We start from the raw sequence: 24338 nt of genomic DNA, 5'->3' as shown, positions 1-24338 counted from the left end.
AACTGAAACCAGTGGAGAAAAATATCCCCTGGGCAGGACTTTTTCTTCTGACAATTTTCAGGCAGACATTACAACAGTATCTCCAACAGAGACTCTGGAGCAGATAACGCGTATAACGCACAACTTTTTGTGCGCGCGCAAAAAGATGCGCGTTATATGAACATGCCATTGAACTCAATGGCTAACTACATTTTACACGTGTATTTTTACACGTGTAAAATGTACAGATAAACCAAGCACATACAGAATACACAGGCGTAAACTCCGTGTGAAGGGGCCCTAAGAGAGTCTTGAATATAACTGTATTTTAAATTTGTAGAGCACTGAACTGTTTTACATTTTTGCAAAGATAAATTAACAATTTTGCAGTTTTGAGGATTTCCTCTAACCATGTTAGCGGTAATGTTTTTTTGGCAAAGTTCATGGATACGACCATGAACTTGTATGCTCTAACACCTGTCAGAAATCCAGCCATGGTTTCCTTATTACTTACACACAAACAGGCAATGACACTACATGTATGAAACAATAACCCATGAAATCATGACTCGGGTTTTGACAAGTTGCAAAATTTTCAATTATTTAACTTTACAAAAAAACCTATTAATTGTCTACAAATTCAAATATGGTTATGTTCATGGTAAAACCCCTTTAACTATATGATGTCTCTATCCACCCTTCTTCTGGTGTTACCACTAAGAAATACACTGAAAAATCACAACCTTCATTCATGTGGCTTTGTGATTATTTCTTTTCCAGGTGAAGACTGTACGGATGGAGGATGGTCTCTTAGAAGACCACTTTGATGTGACAGTGAAGATGAGCACCTATCTTGTGGCTTTCATTGTTTCAGACTTCAGATCAATCAGTCAGGTCACAAATCATGGCGTCAAGGTAAAGGATCCCAAAATATACACGTTAACTACTTTTACTGTAACTGCGCTGACCCAAACTCTTATTTCTTTAAGTAAAGTATATTTGTGATTGTGAATGGAAATAGCAAAAAATAATATTGTGAAGGACAGAATGTGAACTAATGTGTCTCACGAGATGCAACTGGTTGGGGACCTTTGGTGTAGAGAATTGTCATAAATACACACAGCTTTGCTTTAGATGCTGGTACAATGTGATCTAAAATACAAATGGTTTCAATCTAAAGGGGTATTCTATCTCTGAAAGGGATGGCAAATCACTAGGATATGCCTTCAGTCTGTGATCATTGGGTCTGACCACAGGGACTTCTGACCACTCATCCACCAGCAGCCAGGTACAATGGCTTGCAAGTTGTGTAGCAATATATGCTCTTACAATAGAGGAACTTTTGTTTCTTCCAATATTCCTGGGCAGGACTAAATTTGAGCCTGTCTATTCTGTGTATCCCTGTATCCATGTTTACATGGTACAGCACGGTGACAAAGTTAGGCTGGTCTTACACGATCGTAGTGTCTTTGCGGTCCGCAATTTGCTGATCAGCAACTCTAAATTTCATTTCCAAAAGTCACTTTGCAGACGTCCTTCTCCAGCTGCACGCGCCCATAGAGTTCTATGGGACAGCGTGTGCTGTGCCGTGACTTTGCGGACCTGCGGTATTCAGTGCGGACCCCGGTCACGGCACGATACTCCACGGATAAAATATCCGGTGATGTAAGAGGCTTCACTGAATACAATTTGTCTGCAAATGGTCCGCAATTGCGAACCCACAATTGCGGACCATTTGCGGACTAAACTTACTGTTGTGTAAGACCAGCCTAAGTACTGTTGCCTTGCAGCGCTGGAGTCCTGGGCTCAAATCTGGCCAAGGACACATCTGCAAGGAGTTTGTATGTTCTCCCCCTGTTTGCATGGGTTTCCTTCAGGTACTCCGATTTCCTTCCATACTCCAAAGACATACTGATAGGGAATTTAGATTGAGCGCCCGATATTGGACAGAATATGATGGCGCTATATAAGTAAGCAAAATAAATAAAACAAAATAATTTCTTTGCATGGACTGGTCTTATTAGCTTTAACTAGAGGGAGTTCATTGATGTGGATCTGTGCTTATTATATACTGATGATTTTTCTACTTTTATTATAGATATCGATCTATACTGTTCCACATAAGATAGATCAGGCTATATATGCCTTAGAAGCAGCAGTAAAACTTCTGGACTTCTACGAAGAATATTTCAGTATACCATACCCTTTGCCTAAGCAAGGTATTGTATTATGGACTGACAGAAGCTTTTGAAGTTGTGTTTTTTACTCTTCTTACGACCTTATCTAAATTATTTAGATCTTGCGGCAATTCCTGACTTTCAGTCTGGTGCAATGGAAAACTGGGGGCTCACGACCTACAGGGAGTCCGCCTTGCTGTATGATCCTGAGACATCCACAGCCTCCAATAAACTCTGGGTTACAATGGTTATTGCCCATGAGTTGGCTCACCAGGTCAGTAGAGATGAATGTAAAGTAGGTTTAATAGTTGCATGCCCATACCCCAAATTCATCATATGCGTCACTTTTAGGGCTAATGTATAATGTGTTTACTCAGATTTTAATTAAATTCTAAGATTGTGATATATGTGTATGTGATATACACCACTATATCCACTTTTCGTTTCATATTGAGCATATTTTGAATTAGTCCCAGTTAAAAGGGAAAAATAGTGACCATCTAGAGTTGATCCAACCAACTTTACCATTTGGAGGTCACCCAGCCATTACATTTTATAGCTATTGAGACTCAAGGCAAAATATGTTACAAGACAACCCCCGTATTTCACCCTTAAATTATAGTACTGGACTCCTAATAGGGGCAAACCTCAGACTCCAGGGCCCAGGCACAGTCCCATCCTCTATAGTTATGCCCTGTAATTTCAGATCCAATCGAAGAAACTACATTACTGTGGTATACATGTATACATCCAGGTCATTACCAAGATGTAGGGAAAAGGCTGGGACCATGACTGTGCAGTCGACTAACATAGGGTTGGATTGTAGTCTGTAACCATGGAGACACATCATTGTGTATGAGAGCTGCAAAGAGAAAACTGAAGAGTGCTAAAATTATTTTGAGTTGCTTCATTTTACATCTCAGATGCATTCTAGCAACAGAAATAACCTGCGTAACTTTATATATTACAGAACTTATAGTATTTAGGGTTTTCTACTTTTATTGATATAGATTGCCCTACAGAATATAATGTGGCATGTAAAAGTAGTGGTATAGTCCACGAATGTAGCCTTAGAGTAATTATTGGGAGACAATTGTGAACAGTTGGGAATGGTAACTTTGCTTGTATTTTTTGGTAGTGGTTTGGAAACCTGGTAACAATGGAGTGGTGGAATGATCTGTGGCTAAATGAAGGATTTGCAAAGTTCATGGAGTATATTTCTGTCAACATTACTTACCCAGAGCTGCAAGTTGTAAGTTTTTTTTACTTTTCCTATGGCTTACTTAAAGAGAATCTGTCATCAGACTGCTCTGCCTTGCTTAAAGGGGTATTCCCACGTCGCATACTCACCAGTCTTCACTCCTGTAAAATCTTTCTTCCTGTTTCTTGCATCATTTGGTGGGTGGGGTTTCACATGCAACCTGCTGTTTAGCTCCGCCCCCAAATTAGCGTGTAGCTCCGCCCACCCATATTGGACTATGAAGTACAGGCAGCAGCAACTCCATTCTGTGTTACATACAGAGACTGCCTGTCTCTGCCATAATGAACATAATTGAATTAGCTAGCCTGATAACTGGGAGAACAGAAGACATTCAGAAATGAAAACAGCTCCTCTCCTCTATCTGATAGCAGGTAGCTAGGTCATGTGGTGTAGACACAGGAATAGCTAGATACACAGGCTGGCTCCGTGCACTTAGTCCCTCCTCCCTCCCCCCTGAGAGCAGCAGATACATCACTTGACTCAGGAGCAGCTAGGTCAGGGCTGTGTCCACAATGAATTGAATAAAGTAAGATAGTGGACAAACAAAGCAGTTTTGCTGAAGCAGTGTATTTAGGAAAAGTCTTACATCCACATTAACAAGCAGTATAGATAGGATCCTTGTGATGGGACAACCCCTTTAATGGCAGTAAAGTATCCAAGTATTGGAAAAATATTGTCTTTTAGCTGACTGTTGCTATCAAAGAATATAGAAGACTTGTATTTATCATTATATACAGTGGAGCGGGGGTATCGCTAGCTACTTGCATATAATAAACTCATAGGGTAAATTCACACTACCATTATTAATGTCCATTGCTCTCATCCACCATAGAAGGAGAGCAACAGACATTAACGGCAATAGTGCCTGATACAAATGGAGCACTTCCGTCTACATTCACTTTAATGTACACAATGTGACGGAATGTTTCTTCTGTCATGTTTGTTACTTACAACGAAACAAAAAAATCCTGCACATGGAATTTTTTTTTCTATTACGGAAATAAACAAACATGACGGAAGAACGTTTTAATCATGTTTGTTGTTTTTTTGTACGATAGAGTGAGTAGGAACAAACGAAAGACAGAGAGGGCTCCGTCTGCATCCATCACTGTGTTGCCGTGAATATCCGATTCTCTCATCCTATGATGGATAAGAGCAGGGGGCATTTTTAACAGTAGGGTTAATGTCCCCTTAAATATGAGAACAGGAGGATTATAACTAATGTTATAGAAGAAGTAAAAAAGATTGATTTTAGACATAGGTACGAGTACTTCTAACCTGTTTTCTCATTTACAGGATGATAGATTTTTAGACAAATGTTTTAGTGCTATGGAAGTAGACTCCTTAAACTCTTCTCATGCTGTATCTACCCCTGTGGAGAATCCTGAACAGATACAAGAGATGTTTGATGAGGTCTCCTATGATAAGGTAACTCATTGTCATTGTCACCATCATTTGTATTCTTTCTATTACATCATACACATCGCAGGAATGGATGGCTTACTGTTAGATCTTGTGCTAGTATTGATCTGCTAGGTGATCATTGATATGGTTGGGCAAAATTTTTGCATGGCCCTTTTTAAGATGCCCCAGTGCCCTCTAAAAGTCAAAACATTCACAGTTATTTATTGCACATGCCTGAGCCCCAATGTATATTAGCCATCAGGAAGTATGGGTAAAAAATATGCAAATCTATTCTCCAGGATGTAATTAGGAGAACAGTGCACTCTGTATGCCGCCCTCTAGAGGGCAGCCTCCTTAACATCATGCATGACTCAGTTAATAAGCCTACTAACATGATGAGGAGTTTATTGCCAAATTAGTATCTCTATTCCAAAAGGAACAGATTCCCAGCTATGGACAGCGCTGTTTCGGTCTTTTGGACCTCCTCAGCACAGCGCAGGGATACTGATTTGGCAGAGTGAGAGACTATAGACCAGGGTCAGCAGGGCCGGCTCCAGGTTTTTATGGGCCCTTGGGCGACAGAGCCTCAGTGGGCCCCCTTGTAAAGGAGGTGGGGGAGTCGAGACACTGTGTGTTGCAGATGAAGCGAGTGACGTCACACAGGAGTGTGGCGTCACCAACGCCATACCTCCCAATTTTTAAAGAGTAGAAAGAGGGGCAAAATGTGCGCCGCGGCAAATTTGGCTCCACCCACTTATGTTGACTCTGCCCATTCTCATGAATTTATCATGTGCTCCCACACAGTATAATCCTCCTACAGTCACCCGTAAATTATATGCCCCCCCTCCATCTATCCCCCAGTTTCATATACACCCTTCCTCTGCCCCCAGTTTCATGTCCCCCCTCCATCTCTGCCCCCAGTTTCATCACGTTCTCCCCCTTCATCTGCCCCAGTTTCATGTCCCCCGTCTCTGCCCCAGTGTCATGCTGTTCCACCCCCCCATCTGCCCCAGTGTCATGCCGTCCCCCCCCCCCTCCATCTCTGTCCCCAGTTTCATGCCATTCTCTCCCCACCCCTTTCATCTTCCCCAGTGTCATGCCATTCCCCCCTCCCCTTCATTTGCCCCCCAGTTTCATTGGGCCCCCTCCATCTCTGTCCCCAGTTTCATGCCATTCTCTCCCCACCCCCTTCATCTTCCCCAGTGTCATGCCATTCCCCCCTCCCCTTCATTTGCCCCCCAGTTTTATTGGGCCCCCTCCATCTCTGTCCCCAGTTTCATGCCATTCTCTCCCCACCCCCTTCATCTCTCCCAGTTTCATGCCGTTCTCTCCCCACCCCCTTCATCTTCCCCAGTGTCATGCCGTTCCCCCCCTCCCCTTCATTTGCCCCCCAGTTTCATTGGGCCCCCTCCATCTCTGTCCCCAGTTTCATGCCATTCTCTCCCCACCCCCTTCATCTTCCCCAGTGTCATGCCATTCCCCCCCTCCCCCAGTTTCATGGGCCCCCTTCATTATGTTCCACCTTAATAATTAATACAAAAAAACCACTTACACTCACTGTCCATCGCTCCCCCGACGCTCCTCTCTCCGCTCTCACTCCATTCACATAAGCGATTAAAGCAGGACCTGTGTGTGAGATCAGTTCCTGCTTTAAAGCTGCGGCCCTACTTGCGTCTGTAGGCACGATGTGATGACGTCATCGCGCCTACACACGCACGCCGGACCACAGCTTTAAAGCAGAAGCTGATCTCACACACAGGTCCTGCTTTAATCGCTTATGTATTTAATTCAGCTCATCGGCGTCCGTCCGACGCCGATGAGCTGATATTGGGACAGGCAAGTACTGGGGCGGGCAAGTGCCGGGGGGCCCCCAGAGGCTCTGTGGGCCCCGGCACTTGCCCGACTATGCCGTGCGCTGACACCGGCCCTGAGGGTCAGGGGATAATCGTACACATTAATGTGTATGATTATCCCCTGACCATCAGGAAGTATATGAGAGTTATACAAGCTAATAGCGCTGGTTTTGCAACCCTATGCCATTCTTCAAGGAATATTCTAACAAGTAAAATACAAGGACATATAGTGTGAGTATAAGATTATGCCATGTTCACACATGACAAAGCCATCCGTGCATGACTGTTTCCGCTGACACTGCAACAGAGTCTCCAATGGAAGCTCCAGCACAGATGGGAATGTAGCCTGATACAGTGTAACTGCGTTGTTAGAATAGGTATATATGCGGCCTCTTTTGTAAACTGTACATATAATGTGTAGTCTTCTTTTCTACATATTGCTGTATAGAGTTCCCGAAATGCCTCAGTTTAGTTTAGACTGGAAATCGAGTCCCCATCTAATTCATGTATGGTCCACTGGTATGGCCAATAGATAGTGAATCTTACTGACACTAATATAATGACTACATGTTACTCCCAATGTTTATTTTACAGGGCGCTTGCATTTTGAACATGCTGCAAGACTATATGGGTTCTGAAAGCTTTGAGGCCGGTATTATACGTTACTTGCGCCGCTTTAGCTATCGCAATGCAAAGAATGAAGACTTATGGGACAGTATGACTGATGTAAGTTCACATACTATAACTTCTGTCTTCTCACAGATAGTAATGCTGTGTGGATAATACAGGCCTGAGGACTTAATTCGAAATAATAACTCTTATTTCTTTGCATCCGTCAGACTTGTCCTTCAGAAGGCACGGCAGATGGTAATAAGGAGAAAAGTGGATTCTGCAAAACTGGCCAACAAAAATCTGTACGTAAAATGTGTTTATTATAGTTATTAAACTGTATATATATATATATATATATATATATATATATATATACAAATATATATATACGCGCGCTAATATTAAATAAAGCACTTTTGTATCATTTTCTGATACCTTTCTGTTTGTTTCTTCCAGCACTGGACAGAAGATAATATCATTGATGTAAGGTCCATGATGAATACGTGGACACTACAGAAAGGTTTTCCATTAGTTACTGTGAGAGTAGAAGGAAAGTTTGGCCACGTACAGCAAGAGCATTATCAGAAAGGCGCTAGAGATGCGGAATCAGAGGCGTAAGTTCTACAATGAATACCACTTGGATAACTCTGGTGACTCTGTACATGGACTGCGAATATAACTGGACAACTCATACCTGTAATGAAACCAAAGCATTGACCAGCTGATCACTACAGATCCGCCTTGTCTGACCTGCAGCAATCCGATGTGATCACTGGGAAAGTGGTGTCCAATTGTTTCACCTGAGCTGTGGCATGGCATCCAATTCATTGAAAGGGTGGCAGCATAAAACATGGCATTCTGGACCAGAAATGCTGGTTTATAGACAGGGACCTAAGGGAGGGGCATATTTTGTGTTGCATTGTGAATAGTTAATTAATAGATTAATTATGTAGTTGTATATTTTGTTGGATTGATGGATTTTTCTCATAAAAGAAAGGGCGAAATACAATAGTTACGTAATAGTTATAGAGCAGCTATAGGTTCACATCTCACATACTGCCATACAAGTCCTACACACAGTAGTCTGTTATTAAGATCTTGGGGTGCTGTTAAACAGGATCCTTAAACTAGTATGCAGTCCTTCTGAAGGCTTATAAGGGTAAACCAGTCATATCTTATTCATTTATCAAGAAGACACATTTCAGGGGCCCTCTTCCCGCTATATCAGTTCTTCAGAAACAGATTGTGTTAGCAGCGTTCAATGAAAGGACCCCGCAGACAAGAGATATATGTCACAGCTTTCGTGATATTTGTAATGGTTGGCCATAGAAAGAGATTATAGTAAAGTTCATGGATAAAGTTTGACATTTTGACAAATATGGACCTATCTTGGACTCAGACCTGTCACTGGACCAATACTGACATCGGTGCTTGTGAACTCATGGTACTATAGTTGGACTATTTCAGATTACATTATACTGTATTAACCTTTTTGTATTATATTTCTATATAGGTTGCTATGGCATATCCCTTTGACATACATCACCAGTAAATCGAGTACAGTTCAAAGATTTTTGCTAAAAACTAAAAAAGGTATGTAACACATGGTAATAATATAAAGTCAATAGGAAAGACTGATGAAGCATAACAAACCAAAATATGGCTCATGGCAAATGTATTCTGATTTAGATTGTTTACCTGAATATATGTGTTTTTGAAAAATACTGAAAAAAGTGGCGAGGCTAAAACAGGCCATAGGCCTTAGCTGCCAGTCATTCGCAGACTAGTAGAGATCTCCACTGTCTAAATCAGTCATCATAACATACATATAATAAGAGTCCTTCCATGCCATTTTACTGATTAAGGGGACCTGTCATTTTATGCTGCCTGAATCATTATAAAGAACTATGGGGCTGATTTATCATAGTTTATATGTAAGAAAACTGGTGTGCAAGTCATGGAAAAAGTCCCAGTTTTTCACCTTTTTGAAGTTTGTGCCCTGCACCCCACTTTTCGCAAAGGAGGTATGGAGGAGACAGATGAAATTTATCATCATAAATGATGCCAGAAATCTGTACCCTCAAGCAGCTGGTGTAGATTTCTGTTTAGATACACGGACCCTATGGGGTTTGCCCAATGTATGATAAGACGTGCATCTCATCACAAGTTGGGTGGAAACTATGGCATGGCAGGAATTATCAAGTGAAAACTGAAATGCTTTAGTATTTCATATAAAACACAGGGAGAAGTTTCCCCTAGATGGCCCTCCACAACCTCCCTGGCCAACTTGATGGGTAGGTGTCTCTCTATTTTGCATATAGGAAAAACCTGTCGTTAAAGTTGAGTTGGGGGTGAGACGACCATAGGGGAGCCACCAGGTGGCCACTTTTTACCCCTGTACCTGAGGTGGATTCACTTAGCTAAATGCATCTGAACTCTGGAGTAATTTGCACAAAAAACTGCACTGCATTTATTATGTGTGTTAGCAATGTTATTGCCAAAGGATTGTGGGGTAGTGAGAAAGGACAAGAAATAGGATTATATCTGAAGAATGGACAATGTGCCAGAAGTTCTAAGGTACAAAGTAAGCTTAGTAATGGCTGGTATAAATTTAGACTAGACAGATGGACCCGATTTATCATCCAGCATCAGCCTCTGGGATGAATCTGGCACATTCTCAGGCCGTCTAAGTTTACACTGTCTAACTATTAGGGTATGTTCACATTGCACTGGAAGGTTGGCTTGTATCTTTTAAATGGGTAGACGGATTGAAAAACTGAACACCAAATGTAATGTCCAGAAGAGAGTGGATGGCTTCTCAGGCGTTACGCTTGTATGTGTATAGTAGGAGGTCTCTTTTATAGAAGCAATGCTAAAAGCAGTGAACCTATATGAGGCCTGTCACCATATTAAACCACAGTTATCCGGATAGGTCGGGGTCACCTGAGTGTAATGCTTTTCCTCATGATAATTTGCGCCTTTTCATGGTACAAAGACGATACATTGAAGTGAGCGTGACCTCTGTAACTGCGGTGCTGGTAGAATATACTAAGTCTACACTGTCTAATGCTTAGGTTATGTTCACACATAGGAAAGTGGAACTGATTTTCAGGCGAATTCCACCTCAAGGTCCTCTTTGTATGACAGGACTAGGAAATCTTCCCCATAGTTCTTGTACTGAGGGAGCCTGTCTCCATTTCATGCTGCTTGTGGTTTTGCCTGCATGAAAGTGAAGCCGGGATCCCTTTAACAAACAATATCCGGGTATATGAAGTAGTCTGGCTCATTGAATGGTTTCTTTCTAGATGTGCTGGTCCTGTCTGAAGAAGTTGAATGGATCAAGTTCAATGTGGGAATGAATGGTTACTACATTGTCCATTATGAAGAGGACGGCTGGGACGCTTTGATAAAACTATTGAAGGAGAATCACACGGCGATTGGCAGCAATGACCGGGCCAGTCTTATTAGTAATGCCTTCCAACTTGTGAGGTAAGCAGATCAGTGAAAAGCCTGACACCGTAGCCTCTCTGATCTTTAAGCCATATTACTATGTAATGCGGCCCATAAAATATATACTCGCCAAAATTCCCCATCACTGTCATTGGGTATGGGAGTGCCCTGCGAGTGGGCGGGATATTTTACCATCTCCATACAGTTTGTTGTGGTTCAGTTAAATGCCTGTCTACATCAGACCTTACTGTATACTACTATATACTTTCTCATTATACACTGGATAATCTACAGTATACATTGGATATGGATTAGTGCAGTGTGCGGCCTACGTTATACATGAAACCTTTTTGTTTCTTATCACTATCACTCCACAGTTTTCTGATTTTGGACTACTTGTTAATGAAAAAAATGAAGGCTGGGTTCACACAGTGCTGTTATTATAGAACTGCAGGCTTTATTTAATAGCAGTACCAAGTAGCAGATCTGACTATGCCAGGAAACCAGAGCTTTTTAGTTTAACTGCTATTAGCTTACAGCTGATATACATTGTAGGGTGTGCTAGGCATTACTGCAGTATAAAAAAGTACAATGTGAACTCAGCCTAAAGGCTCTTCCTGTCGGAGCAGTCAATTGATGATTGTGTAAATGGTTTTTACACACTAATGTTAACTGTATGAGGGCGAGCGGTCATTAATATTATTGTTCATTATTAGGGTTGAGCCGATCTTGAGATTTCAGGATTGTTTTTAAAATCCTATTTCCGATCATTTTCCATTTGAACCCGATCCCAATTCCGATCCCAATGTAAGTCAATAGGATTTTTTTAATAATCGAAGATCGGATTTTAAAAACGATCCTATTCACTATACAGCATGGAAGCTAACAATTGAACGCTTTAGTTGTTAGACTCCACGCTGTGTAGTGATTAAAAAAAATCCTCTGGCTACGTAGTCCCCCCCTAGTGTCCACTTACCTGTACAGAAGCGCTGCCACTGGTCCGGTCCCCGCTGTTCTCGCTCTTGTTCTCGCTTTGCTGCCCCCGCCTCCCGGGTTAGTGTTACAGACCTAGGAAGAAGGTGGGGCTTGTGGCTTAGGAGAGTGTGGGTGGGTATAGGGCGGGGAGACATGAGTGCTCCGCTCCCAGTACCCGCCCACACTCTCCTAAGCCACAAGCCCCGCCTTCTTCCTAGGTCTGTAACACTAACCTGGGAGGCGGGGGCAGCAAGGCGAGAACAGGGGGACCGGACCAGCGGCAGCGCTTCTGTGCAGGTAAGTGTTATGCCCGGTTTGCATATGCTGATGTGTTCCGTCCGTAAGAGTCCGCATGAGGACCCCTACGGACGGAACACAAGCGCTGTGCAGTTCAAGCACACGGACCCCATTATAGTCTAGGGGGCCCGTGCGCTTGAACTGCACAGCGCTTGCAGTTGCCCTTGCGTTCTGTCCGTAGGGGTCTTCATGCGGACTCTTACGGACGGAACACATCAGCATATGTGAACCAAGCTTTTAGCTACTAGAAATGTTAGCTAGTCTCCCATTAGAATGAATGGGCGCAGCCGGCGCGCAGGGGGTTAAGCGGCTGGACGCCGGCACAGGCTGTGTGCTGGCTGCATCCATTCATTCCTATGGGACCTAGCTAACATTGTTAGCTTTTCTCACAATGCTTGGCCAGTAGCCAAGCATTGTGGGAAATAACCTCTGACCTTGATACTGCCTAAAAAGATCGGGATCGGAATTCCGACCGTGATCGTGAAATTTACTCGATCGCCGATTTCCGATCCCAATCGCTCAACCCTATTCATTATGCATACAATTTACATATTCACAGCACATCCCATGTGCCGCCGACAAGGATGATTTTGTGGCCTAAATCAAAGATTTGATCAGCTGACAAAGGAGCACTTGCTTGCTTCTTGGCTGATCGCTGCCTAGCCATGTTCTGATATGTCTGGCTTATACATTAAATTCTACAAGTTAAGAGATGAAGGCCTAAATCTTGGCACATAATTTCATTTTCACTGTATAGTGCCAGTGTTAGCTGTCCTCACTACCATTGAAGCCATCATCTATGTAATAAAACCATTTCTTTCCTCCTCAGCATTGGTCGCCTACCAATAGACAAAGCGCTCAGCTTAACCATGTACCTGACAAAGGAAGATCGGATAATGCCAGTCTATCAAGGCATGGATGAACTGATTCCTATATACAAGTTTATGGAAAAGAGAGACATGAAGGAGATTGGAGATAAGATGAAAGTAAGTGGAGATGAATTGTTTGCATTGAACAAGTCTCATGAGTGTGCTGCCCTCTGCTGAGCCTTGGTGTATTGCACCTTATTTCTTCACAGGCGTATATATTACACCTTCTCCGAAACCTGATCGATGCCCAGTCCTGGACCGATGATGGCACCGTGTCTGAGAGGATGCTCCGCAGTTCTCTCCTTACATTTGCTTGCTTCCATAAATACCAGCCATGTGTTGAGAAGGCCCAAGAGTATTTTAATAACTGGAAGGAATCCAATGGCTCTTTAAGGTTTCTGCATATTTATCAGTACTTAAAGACGACCTGTCACCAAATACAAAATGCCAAATGCCATACATTGCTTCCTGCTGTATCCATGAATTTGGTGTTATTCTTATTAAAAATCCACCTGCTCAGTCAAAATTTATGGCCCTGGAAGGTTGGGTTGTATCTTTTGTAAGAAAAAAAGCCAAAAGTAATGTCCGGAAAAGAGTAGACATGTTCTCATGTAATGTTCCTATGCACATAGTAGGTATTTATTGCTGTTTTCAATAGGTATCATACACACAGTGAAACAGGTCAGAAAAATAGCAGCAGACCGGCCCTATAACAATGTGATATTGAGGACTGATCCTAAACATAGGACATTTAAAAAAAAAAAAAAAACTTAGAAAATCCCTTTAATTCTAAATATTCCTGCCTTTCAGAGGATACTGTCTTGTTTTTGTAACATGCAGCTTTTATCTCCTCAGCTTGCCACGTGATGTTGTCCTGGCTGTTTATACGGTTGGCGCTCAGACACCTAAAGGTTGGGACTATTTGTTTGAGAAATATCAAACGGCCCCAACTGGTGAGATGCATCTCATTGAATACGCACTGGCTATTACTCAGGATCAGGATAAGCTGCAGTGGTAATAATACAATTGTGTTTGTTTATAATAATAATAATAATAATATATGCTATGTATTTTAAAGGGGTTTTGTCACGAAAAACATTTATGTCAAACAGATTTGAAATGGCGTGGATGTATCATGGGGTAGTGTGACTCCTATGGCCCTCCCTGATCCTGGGAATGCCTCTTGGGACACATTCATGAGATAGATAGATAGATAGATAGATAGATAGATAGATAGATAGATAGATAGATAGATAGATATAGATAGGGCCTTGTGCCAAATGTGTACCCAAGAGAACTGGCATAGAGGAATTAATGAATTCTCCCCATTGTAGATTTTATATGGCGTCATACACAATGCTGATTGAGAGCTCTTTCTGTAACTTCCATTCTCAGTATTGATTGTTATTAGACTTATCATTGCCTGCTTTGTATATTGTCCACATAAAATGTTTTTCATTTCTCTAGGCTCATGGAAGAGGCTTTGAAAGGAGGTCTTGTAAAAACTCAAGAACTGCCCCATATTGTTGTCGCTGTGAGCAGGAACCAAGTTGGTCACAAGTTGGCATGGAATTTTCTGAAGGCTAACTGGCATAAATTCGTTCAGAAGTGTGTATCATTTTCTTGTACGCCTGTCCTTTATATACAAGATGTGTATTCCTAATGGAAATTTATATATGTTTTAGGTTCGAGTTTGGATCACGTACAATTGGGGACATAGTTGTCGGCACAACAAAACTGTTTTCTACAAGGGAATGGCTGGAAGAGGTAACAGACTATTTTTTCCCAATTTGGTTTTTATGAAAGTTCTACAATTTACAAAAAAATGGGGGTCAAAGAGAGGAGAGGGCAAAAGGAGTAAAGTAGAAAAGAGTAGAGAGAGATAGTAAGATAAATTAACCCCTTCCCGACATGCGCCGTAATAGTACGGCGCGTGTCGGGTCTGTAACTATGGCGACCGCCCGGGAGCCGGGCGGCCGTCATAGCCGCCGGGTGTCTACTGCTTCAAGCAGTAGACAACCGGCTCTAATGCCTCCGATCGGTCCCTGGACCGATCTGAGGCATTAACCCCTCCGGCGCTGCTGTCAAAGGCGCCGGAGGTGCCATCTTCCCGGCGGCGCATGGGCGCCGCCATTTTGGCAGGGATCGCCGGCTCCTGGAGCATGCTCCAGGGCCGACCCCCCGTTGCCATGACAGCCGGGAGCCTTGTTAAGGGCTCCCAGCCAGTCTGCAAATTCTCTCTTTTGCAGGCTGGTGTATACAGCCTGCAAAAGAGATGATGCTTTTTTGCAATGCATTAGCATTGTAATGCATTGCATTAGTGATCAGACCCCCTGGGGTTCAACACCCCTAGGGGGTCTAATAAATGCAAAAAAAAAATAAAAAAAAAAGTAAAAAAAAATATAAAAAAATATAAAAAGTATTAAAAGTTCAAATCACCCCCCTTTCCCTAGAACAGATATAAAAGTAGTTAAAAACTGTGAAACATATACATGTTAGGTATCCCCACGTCCGAAATCGCCCACTCTACAAATCTATACAAATATTTTTCCTGTTCGGTAAACGCCGTAGCAGGAAAAATAGTCAAAAGTGCCAAACCGCCGTTTTTTCACTGTTTTAATTCTGCTAAAAATTTGAATAAAAAGTGATCAAAGCAATAACATTTCCCGAAAATGGTAGAACTAAAAAGTACACCCGGCCCCGCAAAAAAAGACGCCCTATGCATCCCCGTACACCTATGTATAAAAAAGTTACGGCCGTCGGAATATGGCGACTTTTAGAAAAAAAAAATTTTAACACCGTTTTGGAATTTTTTTTAGGGGTCAAAATGTAAATAAAACCATATAAATTTGGTATCCCTGGAACCGTACCGAAACACAGAATACAGGGGACATGTCATTTTGGCTGCACAGTGAACGCCGTAAAACCAAAGCCCGTAAGAAAGTCGCAGAAATGCATTTTTTCTTCAAATCCACCCCATTCTGAATTTTTTTCCTGCTTCCCAGTACATTATATAGAATAATTACTGGTGGCATCATGAAGAAAAAATTGTCCCGCAAAAATTAAGACCTCATATGACTCTGGGAGCGGAGAAATAAAATATTTATGGGGTTTAGAAGGAGGGGAGTCAAAAACGAAAAAAGAAAATCAAAAAATGCCATCGGCGGGAAGGGGTTAAAGAGGTTGTCTGGGCAAAAAATACATTTTTAAAATATGCTGGGGGGGATGAAAAAAAAAAATACTCATCTGTTCCCGGTGCTTCGATGTCCTCCTAGCACAGTCTGGTCCTCTTGCTCTGGCTTCTTCTCAAAGTGACATTACTCGCTGGCTGTGATATCCTAGATCCCTTCCGGTGAAATCGCTGATATTGGTCTTACGTAACAACTGAGGCCAATCGGCAGCCTCTGGAAGAAACCCTGGGAGGTCACAGATAGTGATGTCATGTGGCCTTCAGTAGCCTCAGCGGTCTAAGGGTCCATTCACACGGAGGAAAATGGTGAGGAATTTGGTGTGGAATTTCAGCGCTGGAAAAAAACAGCCTCCCATTGACTTCAATGGTTTCCTTTTTCTGCTAAGAAACCCATTGAAGTTAATAGGAGGCTTTTTTTTCAGCACTGAAATTCCACACCAGATTCCTCACCATTTTCCTCCGTGTGATGGACCCTAATGTGGCGGGGACTTCCGCCAGAAGACGACATCGGACTGGAAGGACTGGTCCATGCTGGAAGGCGCTAGAGCATCAGGGAAAGGTCTGATTTTATTTTTTTTATTTTCTTCATCGCCCCAAGCCAATTTAAAAAAAAAAAAAATTGTCAATTTTTGCCTGGACAACCCCTTTATGGCTAGAAGGAGGACAAAGTCTAAGTGAAAAGAATAAGCGACTGATCGCTTACAGCATTGAAATGCGAGTGGACCAAAGGACTATGAAGCTCCTGTCTGTGGGGCCCTGAGTGAGGGGGAGTAGTTCCAAAGTTATTCCACAAAATCCTATCCAGATCTTCCAGCTGCTGATATACCTTGCCATTGCTTCTAGGACAGCCATATACAATACTTTTTCATAATGGTTCACAATCCTGGATCCACTCCCATGTGATTGTGGGCATGGTGTTGCTCTGACATCTATTTCTCCACTAATTTTCAGTTTTTCTTTTAGGTAATATATTTTTTTGAATCCTTGAAAGAAAATGGTTCCCAGCTACGGTGTGTTCAGCAAGCCAGAGAGACTATGGAGGAAAACATCAGATGGATGGATAAAAACTTTGACATAATTAAAACCTGGCTGGAAAATAATAGTTTATAGATATGGGGGGGATTTACTATTCCCTCTATACCAGGAGTAGTTGTGGCACATATTAGGCCCCTTTTTTTTGAGCCCAAGATGCGTTACGGTAATCTTTCTGCTTTCCAATTGACACTTTTTTACAAAAGTGGGCGGACGAGAGTGGAAACCAGAGTAGGCTAGGATGGGGACGTCTTAGCCCAACTGATTTACTGTAACTCACACCATAAACCTAGTGCGAGTTATATCTGAAATCTATGCTAGTCCCTGAATGGTGTAGATTTTAATACCAGCACATGGCAGGGTGTCAGAATTATTAAGAGTTTGGAGTCTGTTAATAATTCTGACATGTCTAGTGCAGGCAGGGCAATTGATAGAAAATGCCAGTCATAATAAATCCTCCCCATTTTGCTCACTCTTTGTGAACCCATACGAATGAGTTCTGTTCTACGTGAAGACTGGATGAGATCACTAGAAGATATGTTAAAGAAAGAACCACAAGGGCCGAGGCTGATGGACATATCGTATCTAGAAATTCCACCTCCTTGTGGGAGATGAATAAAATGGTTTATAATGATCCTGTCCCTTATATTCTGCTTGCTAGGATCCTACGATATAGGATATTATTGGATGTAAAATAGATGCTTAGGTGTTTCCCTGAAAGTGAACGTTCCTCATTGAATGCCTAAATTGGCCCAAAATTCTCAGCTAACTAAATATATTTTACAATGAAGGCTCTAAACGCCATACTTTTTGGTCATGGATGTTGATTTAATAGATACCATAACATGCTGCCTACCTGCACCCACCGGTACAAAGCAATATGGCTGACTCTATACTGTTATTATTGAGCTCAATGTACACCAGCGTGTAGACAGCCGAAATGTTTTAAAAGAAACCTGTCAGTAGGATTTAGGCCCCTATACTGCTGTTATCCAGGATGGTGAAAGGTTCACAATGATGGTCTTATATCTTCTGGTAGATATAACAGAGGAAAATAACTGAACTCTGCATTCACAAGCCAGTAAGGAGTCACAGAGGCGGAGCTGCTCTCCTGTACAGTTAAGATGGTCGATCATCCTCCTGGCTTGAGTACTAACCCACAGACCGGCTACATAATCGTTGACAATTTTCTTTGTGAAGCTGCCATCATCCTTGAAAAGGGGTTAGTAGTGGTTTAGGGATTCCCTTTAAACCTACCTCTGTGTATTGAATTTGGAGCCAGATCCAGCCTCGTCTTATTAACCAGCAGTGAAACGATCTCAAGATCGGATCTAGGGAATGGATCAGTTTGTAGGAATCAATGCTGTAGTTTGTGTATGGGGGAGAGAGAGATTTGGGCAGGGAAGCTTTATCCTCTCTGTCATTGAGAGCAGCTTACACATTGTTTTTGCATTTCTAAACCCAAATCAATGTCGGATTGTGGTTAACTGCGCCGTTTTATACCTCGTTTGAAGAAAATTATTTTCTTTCAAAATATAATGGCCTATCATACAGAATATCATGAACTGACATTTTATATAGGACAGAAGAATTATTGGCTCAGCCTTGTCCATAAATAGTAGCCTAGTCATTTTATAGTATGCCTGAAATGTGTAACTGGAGATACAAAATTACATGATCTAGTGGGTAAGTTGGACTGGGGCCGACGTAGACAATCTTCTGGTGACTACTGAGTCTTTTTGTTACACGAATGAGTCTGACAGAAAACAAGCAGCTGTAGAACTTGATCTTCCATGTTACATCTTTCTGGTTGTTGCTGGGTGCAGTCGTCCAAGTCATTCATGCTCAATGACAGAGCTACAGGGGTGGACAAAACAATGGAAACACCTTGAAAAATCATCAAAATATCTTTTAATATGGTGTTGGTCCACCTTTTGTGGCAAATACAGCCTCAATTCTCCGAGGCATTGATTCATACAAATTGTGAATTGTTTCCAAAGGAAGTTTAGCCCATTCTTCAGTTAAAGCACCCTCCAGTTCTTTTAAAGATGGCAGTGGTGGAAATTGACTTCTTACTTGAATCTCCAAAATCGACCATAAATGCTCAATAATGTTGAGGTCTGGTGATTGTGGTGGCCAGATGAGATGCTGAACTTCATTAGAATGTTCCTCGTGCCATTCTTTAACATTTCTTGCTCTATGGATTGGTGCATTATCATCCTGAAAGATGGCGTTCCTCTCTGGAAACAATTCTTGAACCATAAGATGAATTTGGTCGGCCAAAAGTCCTAAATAGCAATGGCTGTTAATTCTTCCGTGAAGGGAAATCATTGGCCCGGCGGATTTCCAAGAAATTGCACCCCAGATCATCACTGAACCACCCGCCATATTTGACGGTTGGGAGAAGGCAGTCTGGATGAAATGATTCTTTTGGCTGTCTCCAAACATAAACACGGCCAGAGGTCAGAAAAAGGGTAAACGATGATTAACCCCTTAGAGACACAGCCCAAAAGTGACTTAAGGACCAGGCCTCTTTTTTCAAATCTGACATGTGTCACTTTAAATGGCGATAACTTTGAGACGCTTTAACTTACACAAGTGATTCTGAGATTTTTTTTTCGTAACACATTGTACTTCATGTCAGTAGTAAATTTTCGTCGATATGTTTTGTCTTTAATTATGAAAAAATAGGAAATTTGGTGAAAATTTTGAAAAAAATGCAGTTTTCAAACTTTGAAATTGCAAGCCTTTCAAATAGAAAGTCATACTACCCGAATTTTTTCATAAATATAATTAACCATGTCTCTGATTTATGTAGCAATCAAATTTTAAGCACCCTTTCATTTTTTTCAGATATTATAAGGCTTACAAGTCAAGCTGTAATTTTCCAAATTTTCAAGAAAATTTCCAAAACACATTTTTCAAGGGACCAGTTCAGTTCTGAAGGGAACTTGAAAGGCCTCTCTAATAAAACCCCCCAAAAGTCACCCCATTCTAAAAACTGCACTCCTGAAAGAATCTAAAACAGCAGTTAGAAAGTTTCTTAACCCTTTCAGCATTTCACAACAATTAAAACAAAATGGAAGTCAAATTTACATTTTTCAATTTCTGTCACTAATATATTCATTTAGCCCTAGAATTTACACATTTACTTAGGTTTAAAGGAGAAACTGCACCCCACATTTTGTTACACAATTTCTCCCGAACACGACAATACCCCATATGTGCTGGTACCGTAATGTACGGGCACACGGTCGCTCTCAGAACAGATGGAGCACTAATTGGATTTTGTAGGCCAGATTTTGCTAGAATATTTTTCAGGCACCATGCCCCGATTGCAAAGCCCCCAAGGTGCCAAAACAGTGGAAACCCCCAAAATGTCACCCCATTTTGTAAACTAGACCCCTCAAGGAATTTATCAAGGGGTATAGTGAGCACTTGGACCCTACAGGTGTTTCACAGATTTTTTTACCATTGAGATGTGAAAATGAAAAATTACTTTTTTTATAATAAAATGTCACTGTAGCCCCAAATTTTTCATCTTCACAAAGGGTTAAAGGAGAAACTGCACCCCACATTTTGTTACACAATTTCTTCTGAACACGACAATACCCCATATGTGCTGGTACCCTAATGTACGGGCACACGGTCGCTCTCAGAACGGATGGAGCGCTAATTGGATTTTGTAGGCCAGATTTTACTAGAATACTTTTCAGGCACCATGTCCCTTTTGCAGAGCCCCCAATGTGTCAAAACAGTGGAAAACCCCAAAATGTCACCCCATTTTGGAAACTATACCCCTCAAGGAATTTACCAAGGGGTTTAGTGAGCCCTTTGACCCTACAGGAGTGTAACAGAATTGGCCCAACAAAAGGAAAAGTGACATTTTTTGCTATAAAATGTAGCTTTAACCCCAAATTATGCATTTCCACAACGGGTTAAAAAAGAAAATGCACCCCACAAATTGTCAAGCACTTTGCCCCAACTACAGAAATGCCCCACATGTGGATGTAAAGTGATGTATGGGCACACTGTAAAGTCCAGAGCTGAAGGATCGCTATTGGGATTTTGGAGGGCAAATTTAGCTGAAATCTGTTTCAGGCACCATGTTGCATTTGGAGAGCCCCTGAAGTGCTAGAACAGTGGAAACCCCCCCCCCCCCCCCCAAAAAAAAAAAAAAAAAAAACGACCCCATTTTGAAAACTAGACCCCTCAAGGAATTTATCAAGGGGTTTAGTGAGCACTTGGACCCTACAGGTGTTTCACAGATTTTTTTACCATTGAGATGTGAAAATGAAAAATTACTTTTTTTCTAATAAATCGTCCATTTAGCGCCATATTTTTAATTTTTGCAAGTAGTTAGAGAATTAAGAGCCCCCCACAGTTTGTTACACAATTTCCCCTGAACACGGCAATACCCCATATGGGATCATAATCTGCTGTATGGGTACATGTTGGGGCTCAGAATGGAAAGAGCGCTATTTGGATTTTGGAGGGCATATATTGCTGGAATAGTTTTGAGGTGCCATGTCGCATTTGCTGAGCCCCTAAAGTATCAATACAATAGAAACCCCTCAAAAGTGACCCCATTTTAGAAACTACACCCATCAAGGAATGTATCAAGTGGTATTATGATTTTGAGACTAAAAATGCTTCCCAAAATTTGAAATTTTTAAAGAAATATGCCATTTTGGTATCCAATGCATTGCACCCACTTTGTATTGTCAGAGACCTGCACTCCTAAAACTATTAAGTGGGCGATCCCGAGGGGCAAAAAAATTATATATGTGGGTATAAACTGCTGCTTGGGCGCACAGCAGGGCTCAGAAGGGAAGGAGCACTGCGCTTTATAGCTTTTGGGGTACAGATTTAGAGGGACTTTCTGGGTGCCATGTTGTTTTTGCAGAGCCCTGGAGGTGCCAGTAAACTGGAATTCTCCAAGAAGTGACCCCATTTTGTAGCGGAAATTTTAGAGTCTCTGCAAAAGTGCCATGGCATCCAAAAACCAAACCGTCTAAGTCTGTGCTCCAAAAACCAAATAACCTTCTTCCCTTCTGTGTCTGGCTGGGCCCTAATATCAGTTTATACCCACATATGACATTACGTACGTTATCCGGGGTACACCAGTGTCATACATGTGCCCTAATATCAGTTTATACTCACATATGACATTACCCCGGTTACACCAGTGTCATACATGTGTCATACATGTGGCATAAACTGCAGTTTGGGCACACAGCAGGGGGCAGAAGGGAAGGAGCGCGATGCGGCTTTTGGAGTACAGATTCAGATGTTTGGTATCTGGACGCCATGTCATGTTTGTAGAGCCTGTAAGGTACCAGAAAAGTGGATTCCCCAAAGGAGTGAGCGCAGTTTGAAAACTGCACCCCTAAAAGAATTTATCAGGGGGTGTAGTGAGTATTAGTATCCCGGACGTGACTGCACAGCGGATGGCGAAGAGGGAATGTATAAGCGGTGCGGAGGACATTGCAGACACTAAATTCCCTACTGTACCCCCAGTAGCTCCTATGATTGAGGAAGTCACACTGGGGTCACTTCTGGTATATTTTCCCTCGTAAGCTCTAAATCCGGGGTGTCCCCTGATATTCGCTTGCACAGCTTATACATTCCCTGCCTGCCGCACCCAGTTGTGTTCGAATGATTTGGCGATTTTGCGGGTTTTTGTCTTCACATTGGTAGAGGCTATATTTTCTTTATTTTTCTGCTGATGTGGCCATATAAGGGCTTGTTGTTTGCGGGATACGATGTATTTTGTAATGACACCATCTTGGGGTGCCTAAAACTTACTGATTACATTTTATTAACTCTTTTTTTGCTGGATTTAAAAGAGAAAAAATCAATTCTGGTATTGAGTTTTACCTTTTACGCCATGCAGCGTACAGTATAAGTAACATGTGACCTTTATTCTGCGGGTCGGTACGGTTACGGCGATACCTCATTTATGTTATTTTTTTATGCGATACTAAGTCTGCAGAACAAAAACAGATTTGGGGACATAAATCAGTGATTTTTGCATCGCCATCTTCTGAGAGGCGTAACATTTTTATTTTTCGCTTGACAGTGTTGGTTGAGGGCTAATTTTTTGCGGGACAACCTGTGCATTGTATTGGTACTAATTTGGGGTGCATATGACTTTTTGATCACTTTTTATAGCACATTTTGTAAGGTGAGATGGCGAAAAATCACTACTTCCGGCGGGTTTTTTCCGTTATTTTTTACCGCCGTTCACTGTGTACATTAAATATTGTTTCAGTTTTGTTGTACAGGCTGTTACGGACGCGACAATACCAAATATGTATTGTTTTTATTAATTTTTTGTGTTTTTTTTACATAATTCATTTTTTATAGAAAAAAGGGATTTTTGGGACTTTATAACTTTATTAATTGTTTTCAAATACTTTATTTTTTTTTTTAGACTTTTTTTTTACTTGTTCTTGTGTCCCTATGGGACACATGGATCAGTGATTGCATGTATGCATGCAATCACTGATTCTCTACTGTAGACTGAGACACAGGCTGCAGTGACAGCCTGCACGTGTCTCACTCAAGAAACAGGAAGTTTACAGATACCGGCACCCCCCGATCTCGCCGCGGGGGAAGGGGAGAGATCGCGGCACCCTTTGTTTGCGGTGGTCATGTTTGACCATCGCAATCAAAGGGTTAAAACCTCCGATCGGTAAAAGTACCGACCGGAGGTTATGGAAAAGGGTGATAGCTGTCAGTAACAGCCATCACCCAGTTCCGATTCCGCCCGCTCAGCTAGTGAGCGGGCGGAATCACCATGACGTACAATTACTTCATGGTGCGCGAAGTACCTCGCGTCCATGACGTAATAGTACGTCAAAGGTCGCTAAGGGGTTAATCAGAGAAAATTGCAGTTTGCCGCTGCTCGAGGGACCATTTCTGGTGGTTTCTACACCACTCTAAACACTTTCAAACATTTGTCTTTGAGAGCAGAGGTTTTCTAATTGCAGATCTTCCGTGGAATCCAGATTTGTGAAGTTCCCTTCGAACAGTTTTTGTGGAAACTGGGTTCTGTACGTGTCTATTGAGCTCTGCAGTGATTTTAGGAGCTGTGGTCTTGCGATCCGCTCTAACAATTCGCTTTAGAGTCTGACGGTCTCTCTCAGACAACTTCGACTTTCGACCAGACCTGTGCTTGGCTGAGGACGTTTTCCCTTCTCTTTCACAAGCAGTCATTACTTTTGAGACATTACC

The 24338-nt window shown here is 42.0% G+C and overlaps 1 protein-coding gene across 4 annotated transcripts in view; it reads left to right on the top strand.

Moving 5' to 3' along the window:
- ERAP1 (endoplasmic reticulum aminopeptidase 1) overlaps window positions 1-17960 on the top strand; it is a 46159-nt gene extending 28199 nt beyond the window's left edge. For all 4 annotated transcript variants that reach the window (XM_075271826.1, XM_075271809.1, XM_075271817.1 and 1 more), the window contains 16 exons: window positions 760-894; window positions 2078-2198; window positions 2276-2430; window positions 3295-3408; window positions 4714-4845; window positions 7269-7400; window positions 7514-7588; window positions 7743-7900; window positions 8800-8879; window positions 10592-10775; window positions 12838-12994; window positions 13087-13271; window positions 13733-13891; window positions 14345-14485; window positions 14563-14644; window positions 17031-17960. In XM_075271826.1, the coding sequence (XP_075127927.1) occupies window positions 760-894; window positions 2078-2198; window positions 2276-2430; window positions 3295-3408; window positions 4714-4845; window positions 7269-7400; window positions 7514-7588; window positions 7743-7900; window positions 8800-8879; window positions 10592-10775; window positions 12838-12994; window positions 13087-13271; window positions 13733-13891; window positions 14345-14485; window positions 14563-14644; window positions 17031-17177 (2157 nt within the window). In that variant the 3' untranslated portion in view covers window positions 17178-17960. The remainder of the gene's footprint in view (window positions 1-759; window positions 895-2077; window positions 2199-2275; window positions 2431-3294; window positions 3409-4713; window positions 4846-7268; window positions 7401-7513; window positions 7589-7742; window positions 7901-8799; window positions 8880-10591; window positions 10776-12837; window positions 12995-13086; window positions 13272-13732; window positions 13892-14344; window positions 14486-14562; window positions 14645-17030) is intronic.
- The last annotated feature ends 6378 nt before the right edge of the window (window positions 17961-24338 follow it).

This window comes from Leptodactylus fuscus, chromosome 1, assembly GCF_031893055.1.
Source record: "Leptodactylus fuscus isolate aLepFus1 chromosome 1, aLepFus1.hap2, whole genome shotgun sequence".
Taxonomy (NCBI): Eukaryota; Metazoa; Chordata; class Amphibia; order Anura; family Leptodactylidae; genus Leptodactylus; species Leptodactylus fuscus.
This window is presented reverse-complemented; position numbering and strand designations above follow the sequence as displayed.